The sequence below is a fragment of the Aptenodytes forsteri genome, unplaced genomic scaffold, assembly GCF_000699145.1.
Source record: "Aptenodytes forsteri isolate BGI_AS27 unplaced genomic scaffold, ASM69914v1 Scaffold289, whole genome shotgun sequence".
Lineage (NCBI taxonomy): Eukaryota > Metazoa > Chordata > Aves > Sphenisciformes > Spheniscidae > Aptenodytes > Aptenodytes forsteri.
The window spans coordinates 2951354-2978288 of record NW_008795025.1 but is presented as its reverse complement, the minus strand read 5'-3'; the positions used below and the strand labels follow the sequence as shown (position 1 = coordinate 2978288).

Here is a 26935-nt window from a genome sequence, read left to right as displayed (position 1 = left end):
AACAATCCATCAATGTTGCTTTATTAAAATCTTTATTCACACAATGTTGCTTTATGCGGAAACTGACCCTGGGGGATACAAGTAGAAAGTCATGATTGCATTCTGTTTTCTTACTAGCAACCTCCATTTGTGCAGCTGCTCCCAGGGGCAATCCTCTGACAGCTCCAAGAGGGGTGTCTGTTTCAAGCACCCTGCTCCAGCTGCCACAGCAAATAAATTACCTTCTTAATAAATTAGTATTTTTCAGTTGAAGTTTGTTTGGCAAGACACACTCCAGTTCATTAGCTGCTGGAAGAGGAGCTGACTGCAGTGTCTCCTCTAGCCCGACTGCTGACTTAGGAAGGAGGAGATAAATAGCAGATGGCTGATGGTGCTCTCTTTTTAATTAGTTCTTGATTTCTGTGCTTCAAGCGCTCTGATATTACTAATATCTGCTACACAACCATTTTGTAACATCTGGAACCAGCAAATTACAGTGTGCACAGTGAACAAGAATTAGAAGGTGTCATGAAAACCTCATCGACAGAGCATAGTGCCTGCCTCACAAATGATGCTATTTTTCAGAGATTCAAGCAGACCCTGTTTGCATGTGGGTGCTGCTTCTGATTTCCTTTGCAATGGTTACAATTTAAAATTTCTCAGGGGTCTGTATTCAAGCAAAACAACAATCACTGCCAAAATGCCAGGGATTATCACAAGGCCAAAATCGTATCTTCCTGATTTTGGGTAAGAGAGGAATTTATTCTTCTTTTCCTGCTGCAGAACACCAAGCTCCAGTGGTGTTTACAGTGACCACAAGTGTCAATGTGACAAAAAAAGAAGAAAAAAAGCAACCATTTCTTGCTTCCTCCTACTGATGATGCCAGACTTCACGCCCTTTGTTTACAATTAAACCAATACAGTGCTTAAACCTTTGACATTCATACCAGGGGAAGACTTATCCCTAGGTTCCATCTGACAGCAAAAGCTTCAGCTTAGAGCCCTGTGAACAAGCAATACATAAGCCCTGAACGCTAATTTAATTTCATAAGGACAGACTTTTTTTTAATCCATTATTAAATCAAATGTAAACAATAAAGAGTGATCAAATATAAATCAAAACTTCAAATTTCGGTAGATCCTTCTCAAAATATTAAGTGCTCATGATTAAGCTCAAAGAGAAGAACATGCTTTTAAAAATGCTACAAGCCACTACCATGTGCTTCACCGTCTCCCCTTTGTGTAAATCATCTTCAATTTCCAACAGTTTATGCCAAAATGCCTCAGTATGAATCTATTCTGCTTCAGAATAAAAGCATTCACTAACCGTCTAACTGTTGCCCACAGTACTTCCCAACACTGTCTCGCTCAAGCACCGAAATCTGACTGCCAGCCAAGCGACAGGCCAGCTCAGCCAGCGAGGGAGCAGGGCAATCCCTGCGTGGCTCCTGCCCACGCTCACCATCAGCTGAGCGCACTCACTTCTGCCCTAAGAGAACCTGCAAGGCACAACCCATGCCGGTGGGTTAAACTCACCGAAGGACCATGGCTTCTAAAACATGTTTTGTATTATCAAGTACAGCAATAAACAGGCACTAGCTTAACACCAGTGTCCTAAAAGCTGGCTGTGCATTACAGTCCTGACTAGTAACACCAATAAATAACTCCACATCCCATCCTGACTGTGGGGCAGGTCTGTGATGTGGCGAAGTCCAGAAGAGATCTAGAAGAACATAAAATTCAATTTCAGCTGAACAGTTGCATTCTACTTTCAAGATACTCTGCTCAGGCAATGACAAAAAGACTTCAACAAAATAAAACTGCATTTTTAAAATAAACTCTCTAACACCTCTTCTATCGGGTATGGCAGCAGGAACAAGAACAGGAAACAGCTCTTTATCTGCCTGCCACACTACTGCAAAGCTAGAAAGATTTTGACAGACAAATCAAGGAAAAGGCCTTAAACTGACATTTTTCTGCTCTTGCTCACAAGTTCAATAATACATAATCACTTTGGGAAGTGAGGTCTTTCCTTACTTCTAAGGACCATACTGTCTGAACTGAAAATCGATGCAAACCTGTTAAACTTGGAAACGTAATGACGAAGCCGCTTCCCTTCCAGAGACACAGATTCAGACCTACAAGTGTGACAAGTTTTACAGCCACAAGCTCATCTGCAGTGCAGGCTGACACAGTGCTGAAGGATGACAGGACTAGCACAAGATGAGTGCTACAAGTCCGCCCTGAAAAGCTCACTTGCACCAACTCTCCCCATCTATGGCAAAACCATTAGGAGTGAGGACCCCAGGATGACCACCCCGGTCAGAACATCACAGTGGGGCTTGTGGCAGGAAGCAGCTGGGGAAGGCAGAAAACTTACTGGAAGTGCTCACAGCTTCAGAGCTCAGCCACAAGCCAGGCCAGGCAGATGGTGGGACTGAAAAACTGCTGGCGTTCCACAAAACAGCAGCACTGAGCTGTGATTACAACATCGAGCAGCAGGAAGCTCCCTCCATATGAGGTGATGAGGAAAGACCAGAGCTCAGGGTTCTTTCTACTCTTCAGGGCCTTGCCCACGGCTGTCGGTTACTGGGGAAGTCCAGCAATACACCTCTCTCTTGCCAGTGCAACACGCCCAGATTCCCCAAATTAAATAGGGCATGCAGTAAGCAGCATGTCCTCGCTAAATGGAACCTGCTTCCAAGGACAGATTCTGTCCTCCTTCTCAGCCACAATACAATGAAAATTTGGTTAATATGGACACAGGATTGCAAGGATATTTCCAACACTCAGACCTTGCCAGATTCCTTGTAAATGGAAAACAGTGACAGGACATGTGGAAACTTACTTTAACCCCTTAATTACCAAGTGCTGTATAACCACCCTGTCCTCCCCTAAATCTCCAACCCTGTGGATAAATCTTCGATAGGACTTCAGCGAAAACACTGAAGCATTATCACATATGAGGCAAACCCCATTCCCAGCCTTTTATCGAGGAAAAGACAACTGAGCAGCAGAGGTCCCCTCTCCCACCCCTAATGGCATTCAGAAGAACATTCCACCCCCTGGGGGGGTGGCACAACTCTTCAGTCTAGTAATTATTTTATTCACCACTTCCTCTTTCTCTAAAGAAGCAGTAAAATGCCTAACCAGCTCACAGCTGATTATGTACAACCCTGAATCAGACAAAAACTCGCAAGAGTATATGTGGGGAAGAGAATGGGAGAGGATTGTACTGTTCATCTCCATTTGTCCCCTCTAGATTCAGTCCACAAATTAGTGTCTGTATTCCACACGCTTCCACCAACACCAAGAGCCATTTTTATCCAGTGCAATGTCCACTGCCGGCAATGGACACACCACAATGGCCAAGATGCCATTACGGGTACTGAGCCGTCCAAGGCTCCAACTTCCCACCTCTCACTGCTGTCAGCCCAAGGTAAAAGCCAGTGTCACCTCTGTTTCTCTGGCTTGGAAGCTTTCCTGTTCATTTCAACCCATCTTGGCCACAGCCTTTCCGAACCGATTGTGCTGTTTTTCTATCGCTTTTTTGTTTGTTTGTTTTTAAAAAAGGAGTTTCATCTGTGTTCCACTACAATTACAAATGAGACAGTGTCATCCTGTCTTCCACCAGCACAACATCTGGCCCAAACTGGTCTGTGCACTGCTTCACTGTAGCCAGAATGCTGAGAAGCCGCTGGTCTAGGGCATCCAGATGAGGGTCAGAAAGCACTGGTGAGATGGGGTCATGTGACATAGCAGTTTTTAAGGCGGACTTCAGTACTCCATTCTTCAGGTAATTGAGTCTGTTCCAGGTAGAAACCCGTATGCTGCAAAAGAAACAAAGATGTCATCATACCACTGTCCAGCTAAAGTCCCGTCGGCAATACCAAATGCCAACCTCTTGAGGGAGCCTGTTACATCATGATTTTATTTAAACAGAAAGGAGTCTTATTACAAAAGTGGTTTTGGCATGGGAGGGTCCAGGTATAACTGCATTATATGCAATATCTAAGTGAAACGTGAAAGCTGAAGGTGAGGAAGAAAGAATCTAATGTGACGTTAATTCTTATGTTCTACAGGAACACTTTCAACCGCTAGCAAGGAAGTTCTCCAGTCCTGAAGCCTCCCAGACACAGTCTGAAAAGGAAAGGAATGGAAAGAAAGTTAAGTCTGGCTGTTAATTCAAAAACAAAACTCGCGTCACCTCAGGAAGAGCATCACTGACCAACAGTTAATCACAAAGGACGCAAGTCAGTCGACTGAACTTCCACAGAAAGTGAGCACAGCAGTGATCTTTCTGCTTCACTGGCCATTGAACTTGTTCATGTCAGCCCATCTAAACTGTCTTGTTCTGTGAAGTCTCTCTCCCCCAAATTCTTGTGTTTTAGCACCATTGGTCTAAACTCTTGGCTTTTGATGGCCTCCAAAGAAACCAGCAATATAAGTGTTGTAACAAACCTACAGTTAAAACAATTATACATATGACTTTTTATACGGCATTTGCCTGGTATCAGAAAGAAAGGATATATGAAAAGCAGGAAACTGCGAAGTCTCTTACATAGATAAACTTCTCTTCTGGTTGCATTTGGGAGAATCTAGATGAGAGAGACTTCAAAAGAGCCTCATAAAACAGGAAATCAAAAACGCATTTAAAATTAATGTAGGAAAACTAAAGACTTTGAAAATTATTTACTTTAATTATTCTCCATATGGATTTTGAAAGAATCTTGCTGAATGTAGGCCAGGTGTACTGTAGCATGCATAAAGCCTTGCTTAGCACAAGCAGGGGGTGAGAGCTCAGGCTTTCTGCAGAGTTCCCAGGTTTCACAGGCCCCAAGGAATCTGGGAGACAGAACCCTCCAAGGACAGGCTCAAGGAACTCTCAACTAAATGCTTAATTTGGAAGGTTTAAAGGAGTTAATGTTATCTTGAAATAACAGATGCAGGAAACAGATATATATTTTTCTTCCTGGTACTTTTATCTATTTGTTAATGAGAAGTAGCAATGGCCTGGTGAGAGAGCAGCCACAGAAAACAGAAACCAACAATTCACAGCCTCTAAAAATAAAACTAACAAAAACACAGCTCGCAAGGCCAAAGCGGAAACAAAATCCTGCAAGAAACCTGCAAACCTCACTTTGAAAGAACTGCCCTGAGCAGTGCTGCAGTCTTGTTTAGAAAGAGCATTTGGAAATGAAGGTAGTTAAGTTGCTAGACACGTTGAGTCCTTAGCTTCTGTCAGGGAGAACTCAAACTGTGATGTGGACTTTTATTCGGCAGGACCTGGATGCAGACAGCTGCAGATGCAAAGTACCTGTCATACTGACTAAGGATAGATTTGAACCAGTGACCTGGAGGCAAGACTACCTCCTACAGTCTACCGTCTGATTTACTACCTTAATAAAAATGTATTTCTCAGCTTCTTGAGCAGTGACAATGCATCAAAAATAGTACCTCAAAAAAGTAAAGCACTATGTACCTGAGTGAACATTTTCAGGTTGCCAGGCTTCAAACTTAATTATATTGCACACCTAAGGGCAGCAACTGCATAAGCAAAGCAATCGTGATCCCTGCATTTCACTTACATGCAGCACTGATAAAGAGGAGCCAAGATGCTTCTTTCATCCAGGGCTGGGTTTCCAAAGCTGAAAAGCAAAATTAAAACCAAGTGAACCAGTTGAACTCCTAATGTTGTTCTCAACATCAACAGATTTATAAAGAATTCAAAAAAAATCAATACTAGGCAATTTCATGCTCCAACAGCTCAAATCATTTAAATTAAAATATAAACAGGCCATGACCAATTACAGATATAACTCTCAACAGCATCAGCTAATGTATCAGATAAATGGAAGCAACATCAGCATACCTAGCTCTTTATCAGACCAAGGCACCTTAGAAACAAACTGCAGAGGAGTTTAGAAATTGAGCTCATCTTGCAAAGCAGGGGAAAGGAACAGTTGGCATTCTGGACATAGAGAGTGGGAGCTTTGCCTGTCTGACACAGTTGGACAGGGAATGAATGAAATAGCAGCCACGTGCTGCTTCAGATGGCCAAGCTTAGATCAACAGTTCAACAAACAAGGTGATCAACTTTAACATTTCATGGTCACACTTTCTAAGGGAGGCCTGCCAAAAGGACTTCATAGTATTTCAAGCTTCATCTAAACACGTGCTTTTTTTTTTTTTTTTTAATAGTTTCACCCCCCTTATAATACTGTTTTCAAAGAACTTTCCCTTCAATAAAGATAACTTAGTCTAGGAGTCTGGCATTACTCTGCTCAAATAATTCTGTTATTAGTAACTTTAAAACTGGAATAAGCTCCCCAGGGAAGTGGTCATGGCACCAAGAAGCATCTGGACGATGCTCTTAGTCGTATGGTTTAGTTTTAGGTAGTCCTGCGAGGAGCAGGGAGTTGGACTCTATGGTCCTTATGAGTCCCTTCCAACTTGAGATATTCTATGATTCTATGAAAAAACTGTCCCCATCCCTCATCTCAAAGGAGCTGAAAGAACTTTACTTAAGCTTTCAAAGAAACAATTTACTTCTGGGCCTGCAAAGCCCCGCCAGAAATGTTTTCATAATGTTATAAGCATGTACCATAATGAAAGGTCTAACATGACCTGCCATATTCACTTCCAGTGACTAATACATTAACTTCCTCCTAACACATTGCCAGAGCGTTATAGAAAGACAATTTTTGCCAAATTCACCTAAAGCAGTCTGAAAGCAGCAATAATTAAGCAGTCCTAAGGTGGAACACATCCTGCTGACATAACTGAAGGAGTGTTACTGAACAGGCTGATGCATAAAGACAAAATACTCAACTCAGCCACTGCAGACAAATTAGAAACAAAGGAAGGAAGGAAGGAATCCACTATACGAAAGGCAAATGGGGAAAGAAATGGTAACTCCAAGCCTTTCAAGGATCTGTCTAGATCAGAGGTCTCAACTGCTGTGTACACTTCGTACAAGTGGTACGCAAAGCCACTGCAGAGCAGAGCCTGGCACAGGAACTGCCAGAGCTAACCATAGAAGCCGGTCCATCCACAGAAGGGGAAACTCACTGCTACTGCGGATGGTAGTGCCCATCAGAAAAAAAAAATCGGGAGTCTCTGGCCTAAATCATGAGACAGAGGAATTGGTTATCTTTGTTTTTAAGAAAAATCAAGCAAATTGTTATGATTTAAACAAGGCTGTATCTTCAATAGGATTTTTAACTTAAACTATACCAGTCAACATACAAAAACTATACCAAAGACAGAACAACTCACATTTTAAACACATACGCTTAATAGTAAAGTTTGGCCTCATGAAGGACTTCTCATCAGTTCCCTCAGTTACCACATGCTTCATTTTTGTTTCGGAAAATAGTTAATGTCCACGCTCAGGACATCATCATATTTTGCTCTCGGTATCAGTTCTATCTCCATTTTAAACTTTTAACCTTTTAAAAACTAGGACAGATCCAGAGGCAGGGAATACGAAATTATTCAGAGACATATTTTGAAAAGATCTACTTTTACTATGGCACTCACTAATACTCACTGGTAAATAAAAAATCATAAGTTTTTAATCTTCCATTAATTAAAAGCATAAAAGGGAGGGGCTTTTCTGGGGATAGGAGGAGAGACACAAGCAAACCTTTGAAAGTTGCTTGGGTAAAAAAAGGTCATACTGTGCTAATTTGGGCGTTTCTGTAGTTTGAGTAAGACTTTGCCCAAAGCAGTCACAGTATCTAGAGCACAGAGCAAGCATCACAGTCTTTAAAGGACCCTAATATTTGATGAGTAATTTCTGATTAGAAGGAGAGCTTTGGATTTTTAGCACAAAAGGTATTAATGAAAAAAATCAGTGAGAGAAAACAGAGAGATACAGAGCAGATAAATGTGTATCCTTGTGCTCACCACTGCCTCGCCACCAGGATTTCCCTTACCTTTTGGCATTATCCAAGAGGATGAGCATACTGGCTCCTTCATCATCCTGGAAACTCTCATAGTGATGCCGGTCAGCATTCCCAATCAAATAGTCAAAGATGGCGGTGTCAATGATATCAAGGAGACGGGGGCCCGAGTCATAGGGCGAAGTCTTCTTCACAGCATCACAATAGCTTTCGTCATACTCCCACCTGTGGGCCACCAAGAGAAAACAAATCAAATCTTCAAGGAATGCTCCATCATTGCACACCAACGGTATTTATAGCTGCCCCTTCATTCACTTATGAGTGCGTAAAGAAAAGGTGAGCACAGCAGTCAAGGCTATATAAAGAAGAAATGGCTAGACAGAAGTGTTTTATTAAAAGAGTAAATCCTGTATTGACACCCTAGCGTATGGAGCAAGCTATAGTTTCAGTGCAAGGTTACACATCATCTTCCTACAGGAAACAAGGTCAGATTTTGCTTCCTCACTGCTCACAATTCAGCAGTGGTCAGGCTGCCTCATGCCAAGATGACTTGCTTCCCTTGATTTCCTAACTAAGGACTTCAAGTATTGTGTCTATTTCTATTGCCTTGACCTGCTTCCATCAGTCTTGCTTTCCAGTGATCCTCTTCCATTTTTTCTTTCTAATGCAAATAACCTCTTCACAGTTACTAATGACCTCCTCTGTCCTCAAGAAGGGCCTCCTATGTGTTCATTCTCCTTCACTCACAGTTATCTCTTTCCTCCCCACTTTCCTTTCAGAGCCTCTCCCCTTCTTCAATGGCAAGATTTCAAGCTTCCCTTTTCTCTCCTCTCCTTCTACACATAACCTAGGCATGTACTTGTGGTCTTATAACACACGTCATGTCTCAACTCCCCAAAGCTAGGATTTTAAATCTTCTCATTTTCTTCTTCACAGTTTCCAAAGCTATTCAACACCACCACCAAAACAGCCAAATCTCTGGTGTATATCCTTTCTGTCTGTCAACCTAAATAACAAGTACATCTATAACATCTTCCATGTAAGGACTGAAACAATCCTTCGCAAAATAGCAGTTAAGTTGGAAATGCCTTAAACCATCTGTGAACTGGAAACAGAAATGGAGGAAACACAAGCTGGAGAGACTCACTGACATGCTCAAAATTGCAGAGAGTCATAAAAGCAGGGAGAAGATCAGAATTTAACTACTAGAAGTGCCACATACCCCACCTCATCTTCTAGAGGTCTGGAGCCTAAGCTCCCAATATCCCATCTTTCCTCCAGTTACCCAAATCAGAGCAGACAAAATTTTATCTTCTCAATGTTTTTGTTAACACGTCACACACACTCCTCAAATGCCGTCTCTAGTTCCCTCTTTCTTTTGCATCAAGGTCCAACTCACATTCAACTTACAGCACAAACCCACAAGGCAAAAGTCTCAGAACGTACTCCTCCTTGTACTAGATACATTTCCTTTATGCTACACCCCTCTCTCCCTCAAGTGTTTCTCTTTCTCTCATTTTACTTTAGATCAGTACTTAATCTCCTTGCAACAATTCTTCAGATATACTACACTCTCTCTTCTCATTTTTCATTCAGTCTTTCAAGATAGACCTTTCTCCGACATTTATTTCTGATCATTTACATTGTCTTAGCATAGGACTTCAAAGGTCAGGGATTTTATCTATTGTCCATTAAAAATTATGTACACTAATGTGACTATAAGAATTATGTTCAAAAGGTCAACTCAGGACAGAGTAGAAGCAGCTAGATCAGAAAAAAAATTCCTGCAGAGTTATTTTTTTCCATAATTACCAGACACAAAAAGGAGAGCATGACATCTAGAACGTTTAATTCTCCTGATGCTCCCAAAGTGAAAAGCACAACATGACAAGGTGCAAACCAACAGAACCATGCAATCCCATCTGAATGAGGCAAAAGCAAGTAAGTTTAAAATACAGCAAATATCAAATCAGCATAGGTATCAGGGTAAACTCCTGTATAAGCAGGCAGTTTATGATGAAAAACAGCCTCTCCAAAAAAAACCAAAAAAACACCTCCAAGAAATTCAGTCAATTCATTACTGCAATTTACTGTGTACTAAATACAGCTGATTTTGACCTGTTGAAAAGGAGATAACATCTGCTGCTCAAAAATCAAACTGTATATTTAATACTCTAAAACAATTCAATGAAGCCTTTGGATGAGATTCTTTCTGAGAAGAATCACATCATTGGAAATCAATGGATATTTTAGATCAAGGACTAAAAAACTTTCTAGTCACCTGTCCAGGACACAGACTTGGAAAAATTTACTAAGCTCAAAACCATTTGCTCTGGTCATGGCAAGAACATCTCCAACCCAAATAACCCAAATATTTGGACATGTTACATCTGCATCTATTGTACAAGATTGCTAGATCCCATGTTTGTCCTTCTCTGAAAGCATTCTTTAGATGCTGAGCATGGTCACCAAATACTGATGGTATTCAAAGCAAAGAAGAACTTTTCAGTGCCTACCTACTTAAGCTAAACCAGCTCCACAACTTTTGAAACAAACTACAAGGACCGTGAAATCAGGTCTGGCAGAAAATAGCACAGTGCTACTGCATTTTAGTGGGCCACAGAGAGGCACAGTGTCAGAAGAAGGTCTAGTGGCACAAGAGTCGAGTCTTGGTTTGCCCAGGGCCAAGATTTTCAGAGCTTGGAGTGATTGTACGGTGGAGTTATGTTCCAGGCAAGAAGTATAAAAAGGACAGCACTTAGTATCGTGGAAAACAATGAAGCTTGCTTTCTTGCTCATTTTAATTTAAATCTCATCCTAGACTTCTTGGCTTCTACTGTCATACCAAGAAAGCTGTCAGCAAAACTCTAGGTTTTGAGAACACTTGCTCCTTAATTAGCCACTGTATTGCAAGGGTAATTCTAGTACAAATTATCATGTATAAGGAATAAACCTATCATGTTCTCATACCTGGCAAGTTTGCCTTCACGGTAAGTCCTACCCCATGGGTGCCGATGCTTCTGAAGAGGCCAGACATCTGGTAGCCACAGGGTCACTGACCCCTCCATGATGTCTCCGTCTGCACAAGCTGGTTCTGTTTCCCGACAATAGTAGCACTTCCCATAGAAGCAAGTGTTATTACCTTAAAAAAATAGTAATAAAGAGGTATCAAAAGAGCAGAACTTAATCCAAGGGATGCCAACTGGCATGCAGGAGCATATTGTTGCAGCAGAGCCTTCCCTGCAATAGGATTTCACTGCACTTGACCTCATGCTTCCTACCTCTGAGAGGGAGAGGCTCAAGAGATTAAACAGACATCTATTCATTCAAAGCAACGTTAAAGACTAATATTCAAAAGAGAGAGTAATTATATTTTCTAATGTTTTATCACACTGAGAGTTAATACAACATTGCACTATCAACAAGTTTTTGTGATCCCTTCCTAGTCCTTAGGACCTTGACTTTGCAACCTTAGCACTCCTTGGTTTTTAAATTTCACACTTTATGTGTCAGACTTCTCACTCTTTTGAAAAAGTTGACCAAAAAGAGACACGTGAAAGAAGACTAAGCAGAACTCAAATGAATTTGGAGCCCCAAGGCCTGCCACGCATCTCAGTTACTTAAGCTGACTCAGCAGGGGAAACACAAACGAGCTGTCATTCTTGTATGACCTAGGAACGCAGATCTGTCAAAAGTTTCACGCGTGTCTTCTGACAGGAAAGGAACAAGGAAACCCTGCAGTCTTTAGTCCATTAAGGCCTATGTAGCCTGTAGCGTACAGTAATCTACATTAGATTAACATTTTTAGCTTAACCTTTTCTATTTCACCCTTCTAACCTGCCTTCACTTGACTTTTGCCAAGTCAATTCCAGTTCCATATTCACAGACGTTCTTCCAAAATATTCTTCAACTATGTCTTACTTCCTTGTGATTCCACTTATTCCCTGTCCTTTCTTCCTTTGGCCCTACATCCAACATCCTCCCCAAACCAGGCCCAGCTCACTGACAGATGTGTTTTTCACTTTCCATTCTTACACCATGAGCCCAAATCCCACATCACAATTCCTTAGCCAGCCAGCACTCCTGTGCAGTCCTCCATCCAGACCTGGCTCTTGTGCTCCTAGTATCACAGTCAGACAACTTGAGGACATCAGAGAGAGGACCATTTACAAGACAGAGCTTGCAGCAGACCAGATCTCTTATTTGTGTGGAAAGCCCTGCAAGTCTCTCTTCCTATCCATGGCCTGCAGCAGGTCTAGCAAGAGACAGAATTCTTTGAGATTCTAACTGCAACTCTAGCAAATCTGCAATGAGTATGCATGAATTATCTTTTCTTCAAAACCTCAGAAACTTGGTCAAATTTGGGTTACAAGAGATCACAATCTTCTCCCCAGATCCACCCATTTCTTTGGTTCATGCTCTGCAGAACAGGTGGTTCCAAGGAATCTAAGGAAAGGCAATGAAAATTTCTGGAGCCATACTTTTCAAGTCAGCATTTCTGCTAGAAAACTGCTTAGTTATCTTGGCTGAAATTAGAAAATGTAAAGTCTGCCTGAGGCAGACACCCACTCTGAATGCAAAAAGAGTTTGGCAGGGCAGAGCTACTCTCATCTGAAAGTTACACCTTGTAACTGAAAAGTGTTAGGCAAACTTAGTAGGTGAAACTACCAACAGTGCTTCTAATAGAAATATACACAGGCACACATATTTATCAGCTGTAATAAACAATCATCTCTAGAGTCTTCTTATTAGAAAAAAAAAGAGCAATAATTGGATATTTTATGAAAGCCTGAAGAAGTTAAGGCTGCAGCATAAGTCATTTCTTAGTGCTTAATGACCACCTGGTAGGAGTTCACATTAATAATTCCCATTAAGTGCCCTTCACAGCATTATTACTGTAAACAACATACGGAAGTTCTGACACATTTAGTTATGAATGCTCAGCAGACTGATATAGCACAAACAACATCTAACACCAACCGATGCATCAACTCTATAAATTATCCCAAATCATCACTGTGTTCGTGTTAAACACAATCCCATTTTTTTCCTTTCAGGACTAATCATAGACTTTTCTAACCACCTCTGACAGCAGAGAGAAAATTCTTACTCAAAAAATCCCATCTGTAACAGCAGCATGAGGGAACACAGAGAAGTTACAGAGGAAAAACTGCTTGGAGAAAATCAAGTCCTCCTCCCCCACCAAATGGGGTTATACAAGTGTTACGATCTCTCTTGGCACAGAAAGAGACTTACCAGCTTCCTGTATCATAGTTAACTGTTCTATAACTGTGTCAGATTCCCATGGTTCTTTTTCCTTATTAAACACGTTTTTCTTTACTGGGCTGCACAATCCATGGAATCCACTTACCCACAGTCATGAAGGTACCCAGAAGCTGCTCTGTGGCAACTGGTTTGATCTCTGTACGTAGATTCACAAACCTGCCAACCACCAGTGGAGCTCGTCGGAAACCCAGAATTCTGATTTGGGTTGAAAAAACATGACATGAGAATTTGCAACATAGGCAGCAGTTCTATATTAAAATAAACCAAAACAAAAACACAGTCTCTGTGCCACTGTCTGAAATTGAGATGACTGAGACCAAAGAACAAAGTTGGAACCCTGCATCAACCTCTTCCCTTCTCCAAGGCAAAGTAAGTAAACTCATTTTTCTTAAGTGCCTGGATGTTAAACTTGCTTTATAGGCCATCAGTGACACTCCTTTATTAGAGCATTCGCAGCAGAGCAACACAGGATGCACCATGCTCCAACTCTCAGAAATCAGACCTCATACCAGAAATATCCATCATCTGTCTTGTGTATAGGCTGAAGCAGTAACCATTTGGCCTTTGGGCTGGTCACCTGGAAGGATCATTTATAACTCGTGGGAATTACTATCTATTAAAATGTTATGTTTAAGCCTAATTCAATTATACTTGAAAGTAAACAATCTAGGAGTTACTTTGTTTGGCATGGGGGGGAGAAGGGAAGAGAGAATGGTAGAACAAAACTGAATGCCTGAAGTGTCTGGAAAAAAAGAGAGGTGGGAAGAATAATCATAAAACTTGCAGTCACAAGATCCAGGTTCCACTCCCACATCTGCCACAGTCTTTGCTCTGTGACCGCAAATGGTTTGGGTATTTGTAATGGAATTTTAAAAGTGCTTAAAGGAGGAATACAAACATCAGTACAATGTCAGCCCCAACTCTCTTAATGTACTTTTGGTACTTTTTGCATCTCAGAAAGAGAGACTGAAAAGGGACTGTCCCTTCTGAAAAAGGGACAATCTACATTCCACAGAGATACTGGGAGAGTCACTCTAACAGCTGCAAAGTATTTCTTTTAGATATTCAATGAGCAAGTCCCCTTCCATAAGTATAAAATACCTCTAAGAAAGGGCAACGCAAAATGTCTGCCTGAACAAATCATGTACGCATAAAGACAAAATTCATAGCCAATACAGAGAGTTATGTACAGCTTGAGAAAATGCAGGTGTTCCAAGAAAATAAGCACAGAGCTTAGATCTGGAAAACCTGTCCCTGTATTTTCAGACCCATAGCTGAAAGGCCAGTATCCTGGATAGCACAGCCTCCCCACTAGTGGTAAACATACAATATGATTCAGATACTTCTTGAAACAATTGCATCCTCGGGTAAAATATGTAACTGTCACCATTCAAAACAAAGGTACACGCTAAAGTTATGTGGGCAGGTAGCTTCTGCCAGGTAATATTGGAAAATATGCAGGTGCATACCCACAAAGAGAGGAGAAAGGCCAGAGAAACAAGCACCAAAACACAGCCAAAGAAAAAGCAAGGAAGAGCTAAGAAAGAGGGGTTTGGACACTGGAAAGAGGCTTTACCATGTTTGATCATTGCTTTTTCAGGGAAACACAAGTCTGCATTTTTCTTGAAAGCACAAACGGACAACAGACAACTGGCTACATCTTTTGGGTTTTTGGGTTTTTTTTGGTCTTAAAATACCGTGATTTTAGCCCGCTACCTAAAGATTGCAACAACAGCGATGGGTATTACACAACTAGTTTTACACAACTAGAATTACTAATTTCCATTGCCTGTGCAATCAGTTCCACAGATGAATTAGGACTAACATATCTTTTACCACCTATGAATTCAGTCACAGTGACAAGACTCTTATTTATGTACTACGAAAGGAAGACTAAAACCTCAGTTTAAGTTCAACCATTCAATTCTTTATTATATTTGTCCCTCCTTATTCCCTTTCCCATGATTTTAAGTCTCTTCATATAAGAATGTTTCACATCTTTAATTATCTTCAGAAATCTTCTCCAAAGTGCCAACATAGTCCTCTTATAATGAGGAGACCAAGACTGCACTCATTTATTCTAGATGAAACTGCACCTTTAACTCGTATTTCATAACTATCAACATTCAGTGTTTGGTAATTTCTGTCCCATTCTTTGTATATCCCGTAACTTTGTTTTTTTTCCTAGTAATTGCACCTCCAGCTCAGGTCCACAAAACCACCTGGATACCCCTGAATACAATTAATATATGAATAGCTGTTTTTCCTCTAGAATGCGTTGATTCATATTTAGTCTAGACTAAACTGTTAGTCTAGACATTAGACTCAACTTTTTAGCATACTGGACATTAACTTAGCACATACATTCAGCATTTCACTCTTCCACAGGATTTGGCTAAGCTCTTTCTTACGTATAATATGAAATATCAGTGGTTTCAGTGCTCATTCTCCTTTTGAAATTTTCAAACAAATAAATGTTAGAATCTCGCACGGATCTTCAAAATGAAGTTTCACAAAAAAGCTAATAATTTTTATTTTTGGCTTCAATGTGATACATTGGCAGGTTTAGAAATAGCTCACATCCGAGGTGTGTTCTTCAAGGGATCCCTTTTTCCCCAAACTCTGAAAAAGCATTTACCAGAGACAATAAAACCAGGTAACCCAATAGTTCCATACCTATCCAAGTGAAAGGCTGCCACTTCTGCGTTGTGTCTGTCATAGCCAGCATACGGTTCTCCTTCCACTACATAATCCCTGGCATATCTGTAATTGAAATAAGTCAAATAAAGTGATTCATGCAGGATTCCCATCAACTCTGCTGTTCAGAGTAACAAGTGCAATAACAGTACTAAGTTAAACAGACTCTGGGTCACTTTCAAAATGATTGCCAATGGGAGAGGGAAAAATTATTAATGAGATTAAATAGCGTACAGACTGCTGAAGTTGTAAATAAGGAGGAAAGGGCAGTCATGTACAGTGTTCTCAAGAGCTTGGGAAGCAATGCCCATTCAAACTAATGAGTTTGAATTCAACCATATGCCAAGATACATCTAAGAACAAAGAGCACAGACCCAGCTACAGAACAGGGGGCTATTTATACTAGAAAGCAGCAACTCCACAAACGATTTTGGGGTTAGAATGGATTGTTAACATGAAAATACAATCTGATATTGTGCAAGAAATGCCAAATGCAATCTTTAGTAGCTAGAAGGTCAGCAAGCGTGAACCTGAGGACAATACTGGATATAAAAAGACCCTTTATTCTGGTGGAAAAAAGACATAATGAACAGCAAGAAATAGAAATTAGATACTCATTACAACAACAATGGTATATTTTGGTGAAGTGGTAGGCTTTTTTTTTCTTTTTTAACAGATGTTACTTAAATAGTCAAGGCAAACACAAAATTCTGGGATTCGCGACATTTGAATCAGGTCTAGATACTGCTTAAGAAGCATGCTTCAGATAAGCATAAAGTACCACAATCAATACCGAGCAAATGGGTGAAATGCAATACATTTTCAAATAAAGTAAGGCCAAATTAGATTACCTATTTTCTCATTTCCATCTATGTATCAAATTGTGTAAACTGGATTATTTCCAACAGACTCCGAGTTCAAGCAGTAGCAGCAACAGTGTAAGAGAAGCCACAGTGCTCTACTTTGATGATTTAACCCTGCTCAGAGAAGATCTGGGGCAAGACGACAGTCCATTTCATCAGTCTGAGCAAATGCTTTAGCTTCTCTGCAAGGCAGCTCAAAAAAGAATTAACCAGTGTGGGACGGTATGGAGTTTTTGGGAGGGGGATCTGACAGATTCCCACCAAATTGGAACTTAAACCAAACAAGCATCTTATTTCACATATACCACTAGCATGTGATGGTAGCAACTATTAATCATTAGTAACTTAGGCTGGATTTCAAGTAATTTTGAAATGAGACAGCTAACCCTCAGAACATGTCCTTGAAGTCGGGTCTTTTGTATGTACTTACAGCAGGCTTTTGAAAACATGGTCACATTTTGAAAGCTGCAGAGCTAAAACTTACTGGTAAAACACAACCAAATTCTTGCTTCCATGCACAGCAGGCATCTAGTCCTTTCTAGAGCAAAGGTAACAAGAGAATTCATTCTTTCCCAATCAGTAAGTTTTCTCAAAAAGGTTTTTAGTAGTAACTTTGACATACCTTTCAGGTCAAAAGCCAGTTAAATAGACTATCTTGCAATGACAGAACAAGACTCTACCTACAAGCCTAGCTATTCAGCAGTCACAAACAGAACATGGGTCTACCAGTATGGCTAGGGCCATACTGTCTAGCACTCCTATAAACTGCCTAGCACGCCTACAAACAGTCCCAGCTGCACATATCCTTAATGGAGCATAGTCACTGTGTTCGCCTGCACAGACATTCCATTATGGGAATGTAATTTAATGCTTGGTGAAACGCTTTACAGCACTCACTTATACAGAAAGCACTATAGAAATGCCACGTCTTGTTAGTGCATTTATTGGACAAGCCGCCTGCTGTACCACCAAGACTTCTGTGTGAAAGGTTCACACTGTTTTAACACAGCCCAGCCCCACAGTGAAGCTCCAGCCAAACCAGTAACTGACCATACAGAAACAGGGCTGCGAATGCAAGAAGTGGAGGGCAGATTTTTTTTTTTCCTCATTCTCTAATAATTCATTAGCATGACAGAAAAACTTCATGCTTGCTCAATCCAATATCCTTTGGAGAGAGAGGTACTCATTCTGTGACGACAACGCTTTACATTTGCAGTGCACTCCCACAAAACACACCTGCCTTATTTTTTTACATCTATCTTTCTCCTTTTCCCTGAAGGCAAACAGTTCAAAAAGCTTTACAGACGTGCACAAGACTCTTCATAAATGTTCAATCATGTCAAATTTCCCTGTGGATCACCGTAAACAGAGACCATACCAAGGAAGTATCACTACCCGCCCATTCTTACATTGCTCCTCCAGTATTCACTATTGGCAGACAGGAAACTCAGGGGCTTTCACTCTGACCTACCAAGCCATTTTTACAATCTTCATGTAGCTACACCAGACACCCAGGTCTACTTTTAAGACCACTGTCAACTTCCACTCCCTCCCTGTTTTTGAACTGCATTCTCTCATGGCAGTTTGACGTGACCCTTGCTCAGAAAGAGTAGGCAAGACTTGCCTCCACACTGCCAGAACCTGCACTTCCACAGTCCAGAAGATACGGATCAGAAACATCAGGTTAACCAACATTCCCTCAGGACTGAATACAGTGATTATTCTTTTAACCTAAAGACAGGCTGTTTCGAGCATCAAAGCTATACAGCCTGAGAGACAGCTGGCACAGCAACCTAATGTTACTAGAGGACCAGCAAGGCTCTATACTGTCTGTCTCACAAATAACAGAGTGGCCGTTCCATTTATGTGTAAATTTGTAACTTAAACATTAATGCAACAACATGGAGATAAAAAGAATTATACATAAAGCAGTTATTAATTCAGTCACTGAAGGCAATATTTACCTCTTGGGTTTGAAGACAACCTTCTGTCCTCCCTCAAGTATTAGCAAAGCTTTTAGTTGGGTCCCTTTGTATCCCACATCAGCTTTTATTATTTTCTTTGTTGTCATGGCATGCATAACAGCCCCTAGCTCAGGCGTCTCCTCGGGATACACCTCCCGGGGCACCACCCATTGGGCTGCAATTTCCCAAGGGGACTGCAATGTATGGTCAAGTCGGGGGTCCAGTTCTACATGGAGGCTTGCCATCATACGGTGAAAGGCACGCTGGTCCTCCCGGTTGGCAGCTGAGGTGTCCAAGTTGTCAAGGAGGAAAACTTTTGTGAAAATGAAGATGACAAGGAGAATGGCCAACAGCACAACTCGCTGCTTTAGCTTCATGATGACCTTCAACCCTTCTCCCCTGACCCTTTCTTCCAAGCGTTACAGGAAGTCTATTGGCAATCAGGGTGAGGAAGGGGATGTTAGTTAATGAATTTCATTCATAACTTGCATTGTGAAAGAGGTATCACCACTGAAGCATCTTCTGGTACCCCTAAAAATAAAAAAACCACAAACTTACAAAACTGCATTCCTGCAGATCCCACCAAACTCAAAATCAAGTTATTCTTGAAACATAAGTCTGCATTTATGTACACTTATACCCTAAAGCCCAAACATTTCTGTTAAAACACAGGGGGTTTGCTGTCTTCCTGTTGCCTTTCAGTGATCTGCACGGAAGGGGAAATTGCCTGATAGCATCTCTACACAGCTAAAATCATAACAGCTGCAACTACCATGGGCAGGACTTTTGCAGAGAATTGTAGTTTAAGTTCATGGCTCCAATTTCACAAACATTTTTCCATTAGTAAGAGAACCCATGACCTCTGGTTTCCTAAACATTTGTCCCTGAAGAGAAAGCTCCCAGGTAGATTTCCCAACATCTAACAATCGGTGAGAATAGCTGCACAGCCTGGTTTCCTGAAGGTACAACACATAAGGACAGAATAGACTTAATTTGTTTATTGCCTCTCATTTGCTGCCACTATAATTTACCCATCTTTTTTCCATTCTTAAAAAAAAAAGAAAAAAAAAAGGAGGGGACACACACATCTATACTTCCTTGCGGTTAACTATGTATCTTCTGCAGTCAACTGTAAAACCAGTAACCACAAAAAATATACAAAATATCCGTAATCTCAACACCAAATTAACAAGAAAAAAAAACCCCAAAACACTAATACTGCCTCTTCTCAGAAACCTCACCTACAACACAGTTAAAGCCACATCTGTGTTTCTATATTCACAATGGGCTGCAAGACACATCTCACCCCTCAACAAGCCTTTGCCAGTACAGCGTTAGCATATAAGGATCACATAACACACAATCAACTGCATTTCAATTACGAAGACAGACATTATCTTCACAATATTAGTTGAACGTAGTCAAAACCCAAATGGAAACAGATACTAAGGCGCATCTCTGAGGAACGCTCAGAGCCAACAGAGATTTCTCTTTGCACAAGCTATGCTAATCACGGAAACCACAAATGACACCCTGAGCTGTGGTAGGACTAATATAGAAAAGCCTTCTCATGAGATTTAACAATAAGCGTAAAAAACAGTCATTATTAATCATGTCACTGGAAAAACAAACTGCACAGGCTAAGTTAATTTACCAGCACCAACCAAAGGACAGCCAGACTACGACTTGCTGGCCAAATGCAGATCACAGCCATCTTCGCTGTCTGTGTGGACACCGTGCCTCGCCTGCAAAGGTCACAGGAGGGTACAATGGTTCTGAGGGGCCTGAGCATATCATTGAGGTGCATCTCCATTGAAGACTGAGGCCGTGGCAAACAGCAGATGACAGTAAGGCACATCCTTTGAGCAAGTCATCAGTGCAGAATCAGGTTTGGCACAGTGTAAGAGTACTAGTATAAAAGCACATGAAAGCCCAAGAATGACTCCACAGCATCTTAAATAAATTTATATTAGGTCTATAGCAGACCCACCCTACCTCCCAGCTACGTGGCTCTCCCACCTTCCTGTGCGTCAGTGTTAGCACTCATACAACCCAGCTGCAAGACAGTTTAACAATCCAGGTTGCTGACCCACCCAAACATTAACCACCTTGTTTGGTTTGTGTGTGAAACACCTACTATTGCTAGGTTTTGAGCCAACGCACAGTTTATCATCTGACTACAAAACACCACTACTGGTGCAAGTCAGAGAGACAAGGGAGGGTGGCACAGCAGCTCCAATAGTGGGACATGACCCATCAAGTGTCTACAAAGCCTACCTATCTACAGAGGGGCACCTTAAGTTACTCAAGTCAGCACTGTCACCTAAAGAATGGCCCTGCCTTCCACATACTTCCCATGTTCATGCAATGAACTCCGTGAAAGACCTGATCAGTATTAAAGCTTGAGCATTTTTATTTATTAATTTCTGGCTTCAGCCCTCCTTCCCCCAAATCTGGTTTCCAACATAGTTTCACAAGCATCTGAGAAGGGCACACCACGAGGCCAAGAACAAGTGTTTCTCCCGGCAGCAGCACTAGTGCAGGTAAAACTACAGCCCAGGCCACCCAACAAAGAATAAGCAGCTGAACCACTTGGAAACAGTCACAAAGAGCCCACCAAGAGGGACATGGAAATTTGGTAACAAACTGTCAGATCATCCTATTTTCAAAACCACTCTTTTCTGCACAGCAACCAAGCTGAGCACCACTCAACTTACAGGTGACACACTCTGACAATGCAGAAGCATGGCTTTTAGCCCTGTTTACCATCTGAATTTTTTTGCCATCATTGTCCCGCCTCAGGTGACAGCTCAGTTCAATTTGGCCCTTCCCACGTTACACATTTGCCTCTTACATACTTCCTATAAAACCTGTCTGCTGAAGCAGGAGAGAAAGTGAAAGTCTCCTAATGACAATGAGTTAAAACTGAAATGTGAACAAGCGGTTTAATGTTAATAGCAACCACTTACAGCAACACAAAAACCCCATGAAGGGTAGAGGGTAGGGTGAAAGAAGGCTACCAAGTCTCAGGGATGCTTCAAACTAGTACTACGGTCCCCTGTTAACTATGTAATACTGATTTTAATCTAGTGGAAAATAAGTGCTTGTGCTAATAGTGAAAGACAACAAATCACATGTTTATATGGGAATCAAAACATACTATTGTTCATCTCAGTTCCATTTAGGTAGCCTGTATTTCTCCAAACAGCACATCAATCTGCATATTACACGCTGCAAGCATGAGAATGAGAAGCACAGACAAGGAAGATGCACCTGACCTGAACCCCCTCGTTCTTGCAAATACAGACTCACCCAGAAGGAGAGCCCTAAATAATAGTATTGTTCTTGAATCTAAGAAAGCAAGCAAAGCGGATCAGGCTGCAACTGTACCCTCTCATTGTAACTTCATAATTTCACTTCTTTAAAACTAGTAATCCTAAATCATTTTGAACATTGCTGTTATCAAGATATGCTTTCATTCATTTTTAAAATCCATTAGAGTTTGGAAAAAGTTACACAGAAGAACATGGTTCATTTCAGAACAGTTACTTCTCATTATGAGATACGTACACACATACACATATATTTTAAGAAAGCCTCACAGCCCAGTGTTGGCCACGTAAAGCACGGGACAGAAATGTTTCATACCTTTGAAGCTCAAGTTGGGCACTCACTTCCCTAGACTGACTTTCAGGAATGCTGAGTTTCTCTAGGGGTATTCTTTTTGTGGGAGGGAGGAGAATATAACTGGAGCCACCACTTAAACTAAAGGTCACTTAGTTTATCTTTTGTGACAGCTTTGAAACTAATTTTGGCTGAAAACCTCCAACTATGTAGATAGAATTTACAAAAAAAAAAAATTTGCTATAAGACATTTCAGTAATTCCCTTAACTGAACAACCAATCCTTACCCAACGTTTCTCCCAAAGTTACACAATTACTCCTGACATCCCAACTAAACCCCTACCCTGATTTTGCTCTCTGTAGCTTTAAGCAGGTGAGTTGGCTCTGACTTTTTACTGACATCTGCCGACATGAGTCATCAGATGCTTTTCTCCAACAAACACGACACCCCTGAGGTTGCTATGCAATCGATTTCACACGCTAGCTGCAGAGCCTGCACGTTACTCCTTAGGTGCCAACATTACAGTCCTTGCTGTATGAGCCAACAAAAATGCATCCCTTCATGAAGAATTTTACCGCAGAGAGCAAGAACTTAAGCTTTATTGTTTTAAATTGAAGATGGCAAGAGTGACAGTGTTGAGGTGTTGTAAGAAAATGTTTACACAGTTTTGGAAGAAGTTAATTTCAAGAAAAGGACAAGTCTTTGGAAGTGACTTGGATTGGAAAAGGAGGATTATAAAAGCTCAGGAAACGTGAAGCTGGTCCTGGAACGAGGACAGAGATGGGAAAGGTAGCCACAGAAACAAACGAAATAATAACAAAACATAAGAGTCGTGTGAGTATGCGATGCACAAAATTATACTAGATGCTCTTTGAACCAGAAGGCATCAGAGAAGGAAAAACCCAAATAAAGTTTTCAGAAGTCAAACACGTTTTAAGCCTCCAACCAGAGCTAACATGATACAATGAAAGACTAATCCCTGTATACCTACAGTCCCAGAACAATACACATTCCCTCCTGCTGTTGGGCAGCAGCCACTGATCTCTTACCAAAAAGTCAGGTAACTCTAAAAGTGTTTTGTTTTTTTCTTTTATTTTTTCCTGAGCTTCTGCTTAGCATTATCTCCAGCTACCATTACTAAAAAAGAAGACATAATCCAAAGAGTTTTGTTGCTTTACCACCCAAACTCCATCTCTGTGTCACAGCAGTACAGAAAAACCCACTTCCCTCTACCATTTTACCATACCCCCGATCAATGAGGAAAAGAAAATAGTCAGAAATAAACAACCATATCAGCTTTTTAACAGTGTAGTCAACTGGCAAGTTTGCTTAAGAAATGCTTCTGTTTTTTCACTACCTCTTCAGGATATTTCCTGATAAATTTTGTCTCTCATTACAGCCAGGTCTGTATTCTCAGCAAGTAACAAGTCTTCCAAGTCAATATCCAAATAACAGCATCTTCTAAATATCACGGTGGGGTCACTGTGCACACAAACAGCTGAATTAAAGCATGCCCACTGGCATTAAATACCAACATCATACCACTTTACTCCCAGTTCTAGAAGCAGCGTGAAACTCGGCTGCTACAAACAGCAGCAAAATCACAGCTACTGTAAGCAGCCTACGAAGTTAGCAGAGGACCATATCTCAGAAAACAATTTTTATTAGAATCACGAGACCAATACTATATCATGTATCATAATCTCATTTTTATATCATAAAGCTAGAAAGCTGCTATCTCAAAAATACTTGTGTACAATTTGCAAGGACTTTGTTATGCTCCAAATGACAAATAAGGTCTGAGGGCAGGCAAAGGTTTGGTCTGTCAGCACAAGGATACAAAAAAAATCATAGCTTGAACAGATGCCAATCTGAAATAAATATGGTTAAGTATACTCTAACTCCTGTTTAAATGCAGGTTTTCTCTTCCTAAATACACTATGCCTTTTGGGATCTCCTATGAAAAGGACTTTAAAAGTTCTCCAGTAAATCCTGGAAAATGCCTTGAAGAAACAGTATATACAGTAGTGACATTTTCTTCTTCCTAAAATGTACTTCAGTCTCACCAGATCAATCTTTCTTCGTATCCTCCCCTCTTTGGCTAACTCCTTGGTAGCTCATGCTTTCCCTCTCTGTGTAAGCCTTGTTATTTCAGTTTTCACAGGCAGGCTCCCACAGACCTTTGCTCAGATTTTTCAGACTCATTCTGTCACTTCCACTCTCTATATGCTGCCTGGTTTGTGTACGAGTTTAGTAATCCAGTGGACAAGGCTTCACACATATTTACTTGTCTGCTATTTCTCCATCTCTTTTTCTGTTAAAACCCCTGCTATCTATAGGCAAAATCTTTGCAACAGTCTATGCTCAAACTTTCCTTTCCACATGCACAACTGCACCCCTGGTTGAGAGCTACAGTGTAGACAAAATATGAAACATCACAAGCATTTTAACCACTGCATTATCTATACCTATAACTGTAAAAGTCAGTAACTGCCTGACATATTCTCACGCTTCTGAGAGAAATAAAATCATTTTGTCCATCTGTCTGTCCACCTTGCCTCATTATATTCCTTACTAACTTTAGAATCCATTACCTACAGTCCTGCCAAATTTATCAGGGGAATACATCCATGAGCTTTACAAAAACAACTGGCCAGATGGAGGGCAGAAGCCTCAAGAAGCCAAGGAAAACTCAGTATATATCCTCAACCTTTACCAGCAGCCGGCTGGCCACTCAGCAAACAGGAACACCTGGCTCAGCTGGCTGCACAAATAAAGACGGGGCAGATCAGGACACAGGCGGCACCTGGGTGCAGTCCTGGGGAGAGGGAGGCTACCAGGGGACTGAGCATGCTAGGAGACAGGCAGGAGTTACTATGGTAGGATGTGGCAAACAAGTCCCCAGGAAACCAGGCTTCGTTAATTCTCCTCACAGAACAACTTTCCTTCAAGCACAGTTTCCTATGGAAACAAAGTTTATGTAATCACACTTTTCACCGGTAAGCTTTTGGATCCATTGGCTAATTTCAAATACATCTGAGAGAACAGTAGATGTTTTGAAGACAGAGTTCATGTGTTTATGGGGAATTGGCAGCTGGGGAGCGCTGAGGGAAAGGCTGCAGCGTTAGCTCAACAGTTGTCTGTTCGCCTTGGCCATCTGGGCAACCAGCATGCACACAGCTGGTACACGGAGGGAGCTGGAAACACTGTATGAGAAGGAAGGAATTGAAAGTACTGTAAAGTGAAATGATATGGGACATGGGCAGGAGCCGAGGGTTCCGAAGTGGAGGGTGCTGGGACCTGATCAGAAAACAACAGAAAACATGCCAGTTTCAATACTAAGGAAATACTCCCCCTTGCCCCCGTCCCAGTACTGAAGTTCCACCTGACCATCACGGGCAGACATACAACAACAATAAAGCGAGCTGGAAATGTTTTAGGGAGCCTTGTTCAACTTGGAAGTGAAGCCAAAGCAGTGAGAAAATCCTGTAGTTTTCCTTCTCAACTTGACATTCTTACATTTATTCAGTTCATTCCTAAGATGGGCACCAAAAACTCAACCTGGGTCTGTATACCCATCTGACATTTAGCAACAACGAGCCTGTCTCTGCTATAAGATAGCGCCAATCCATTTCCCTTACTCCCAAGAAGAGAGGCAGCAGACAACGAACCAGAGGACAAGAGATTTTGGTATCAGAATTGAGCTGCCAACTTTGTTTAACGTGTGAGAAAACAAAATCCACCTCACCCTCCTGAGATTTTGGAGACAAATCTTGTTGCAACTAAGTAGGTCAGACTTAAGGACGTAAGAGGTGCATGCAGTCATTTTCAAATTAAAGTAAGATCACAGTATTAATGCCCTGTTCTGTAATAAGTACCAGGTGGGATCTATTCACATGGAATTCACTGCAAGACTAGAATTTTACAGCTTTCCCAGTGTGCTCAGACCCTAAAGCACAGATGTATATTGTAGCACCAGGGCCTCAGCTAGCATGAACCAAAACAGCTGTACTGCTTATAGACATCTGTATCCAGAAAGGGTCTAAAGACAGATGTCCTTTAAAAATGGTTAAACCCACAGCTTTGACAACTACAACTGGCATTTCTGCTCAACAATACACATCTTATTTTTCACAACCTGACAATAACCTTAGCTAAGGTGCAAGTGGTACTCAGCGAGTTGGTCCATTGTGCAGACGGCTATTCACACGCGTGAGTACATCGTCAGAAAGGCAGCAGGCTTCACAGCTGTGCGGGGTCCTTTTCCCATCTGAAAGCAAGGCTCCAGAAGAGGAAGGAAATGTAAGAGCTCAGATAAACATTCACGTCTGCTCTAGCGATATCCGTGAAGTCCTTAACTGACCACAGATGAAATCGAGAGGTATTTTGGGAACCCGATCTTCCACAACCGTAGAGGTATTTCCAGTGAGGCGGATCTGCGAAGACCGAACATGTCCCACGTGCCGGAGGACCCAGCCGCGCGCGTTTCAGCGCGCTGCTAACGCCGACCACAGAGACCCGCGGCACCGCAGGGCGCGGCGGCGCAGCCAGACCCTGCGGGAGCCCTCCGCGGGGCGCAGCCCGCGCCCGCCCCCTCCCGCGGGGCAGCTTGGC

General features: G+C 41.5%; 1 protein-coding gene across 1 annotated transcript; it reads right to left on the bottom strand.

Moving 5' to 3' along the window:
- Positions 1-26585, bottom strand: FAM20B (FAM20B, glycosaminoglycan xylosylkinase). Its single transcript, XM_009275869.2, has 8 exons — positions 26471-26585; positions 18697-19227; positions 15849-15935; positions 13258-13367; positions 10857-11028; positions 7920-8111; positions 5568-5627; positions 1-3809 (listed from the first exon to the last, which is right to left on the bottom strand). Exons 2-8 carry the CDS (start codon positions 19071-19073, stop codon positions 3578-3580), a joined length of 1230 nt encoding a protein of 409 aa, XP_009274144.1. The 5' UTR covers positions 19074-19227; positions 26471-26585; the 3' UTR covers positions 1-3577.
- Positions 26586-26935: the final 350 nt, after the last annotated feature.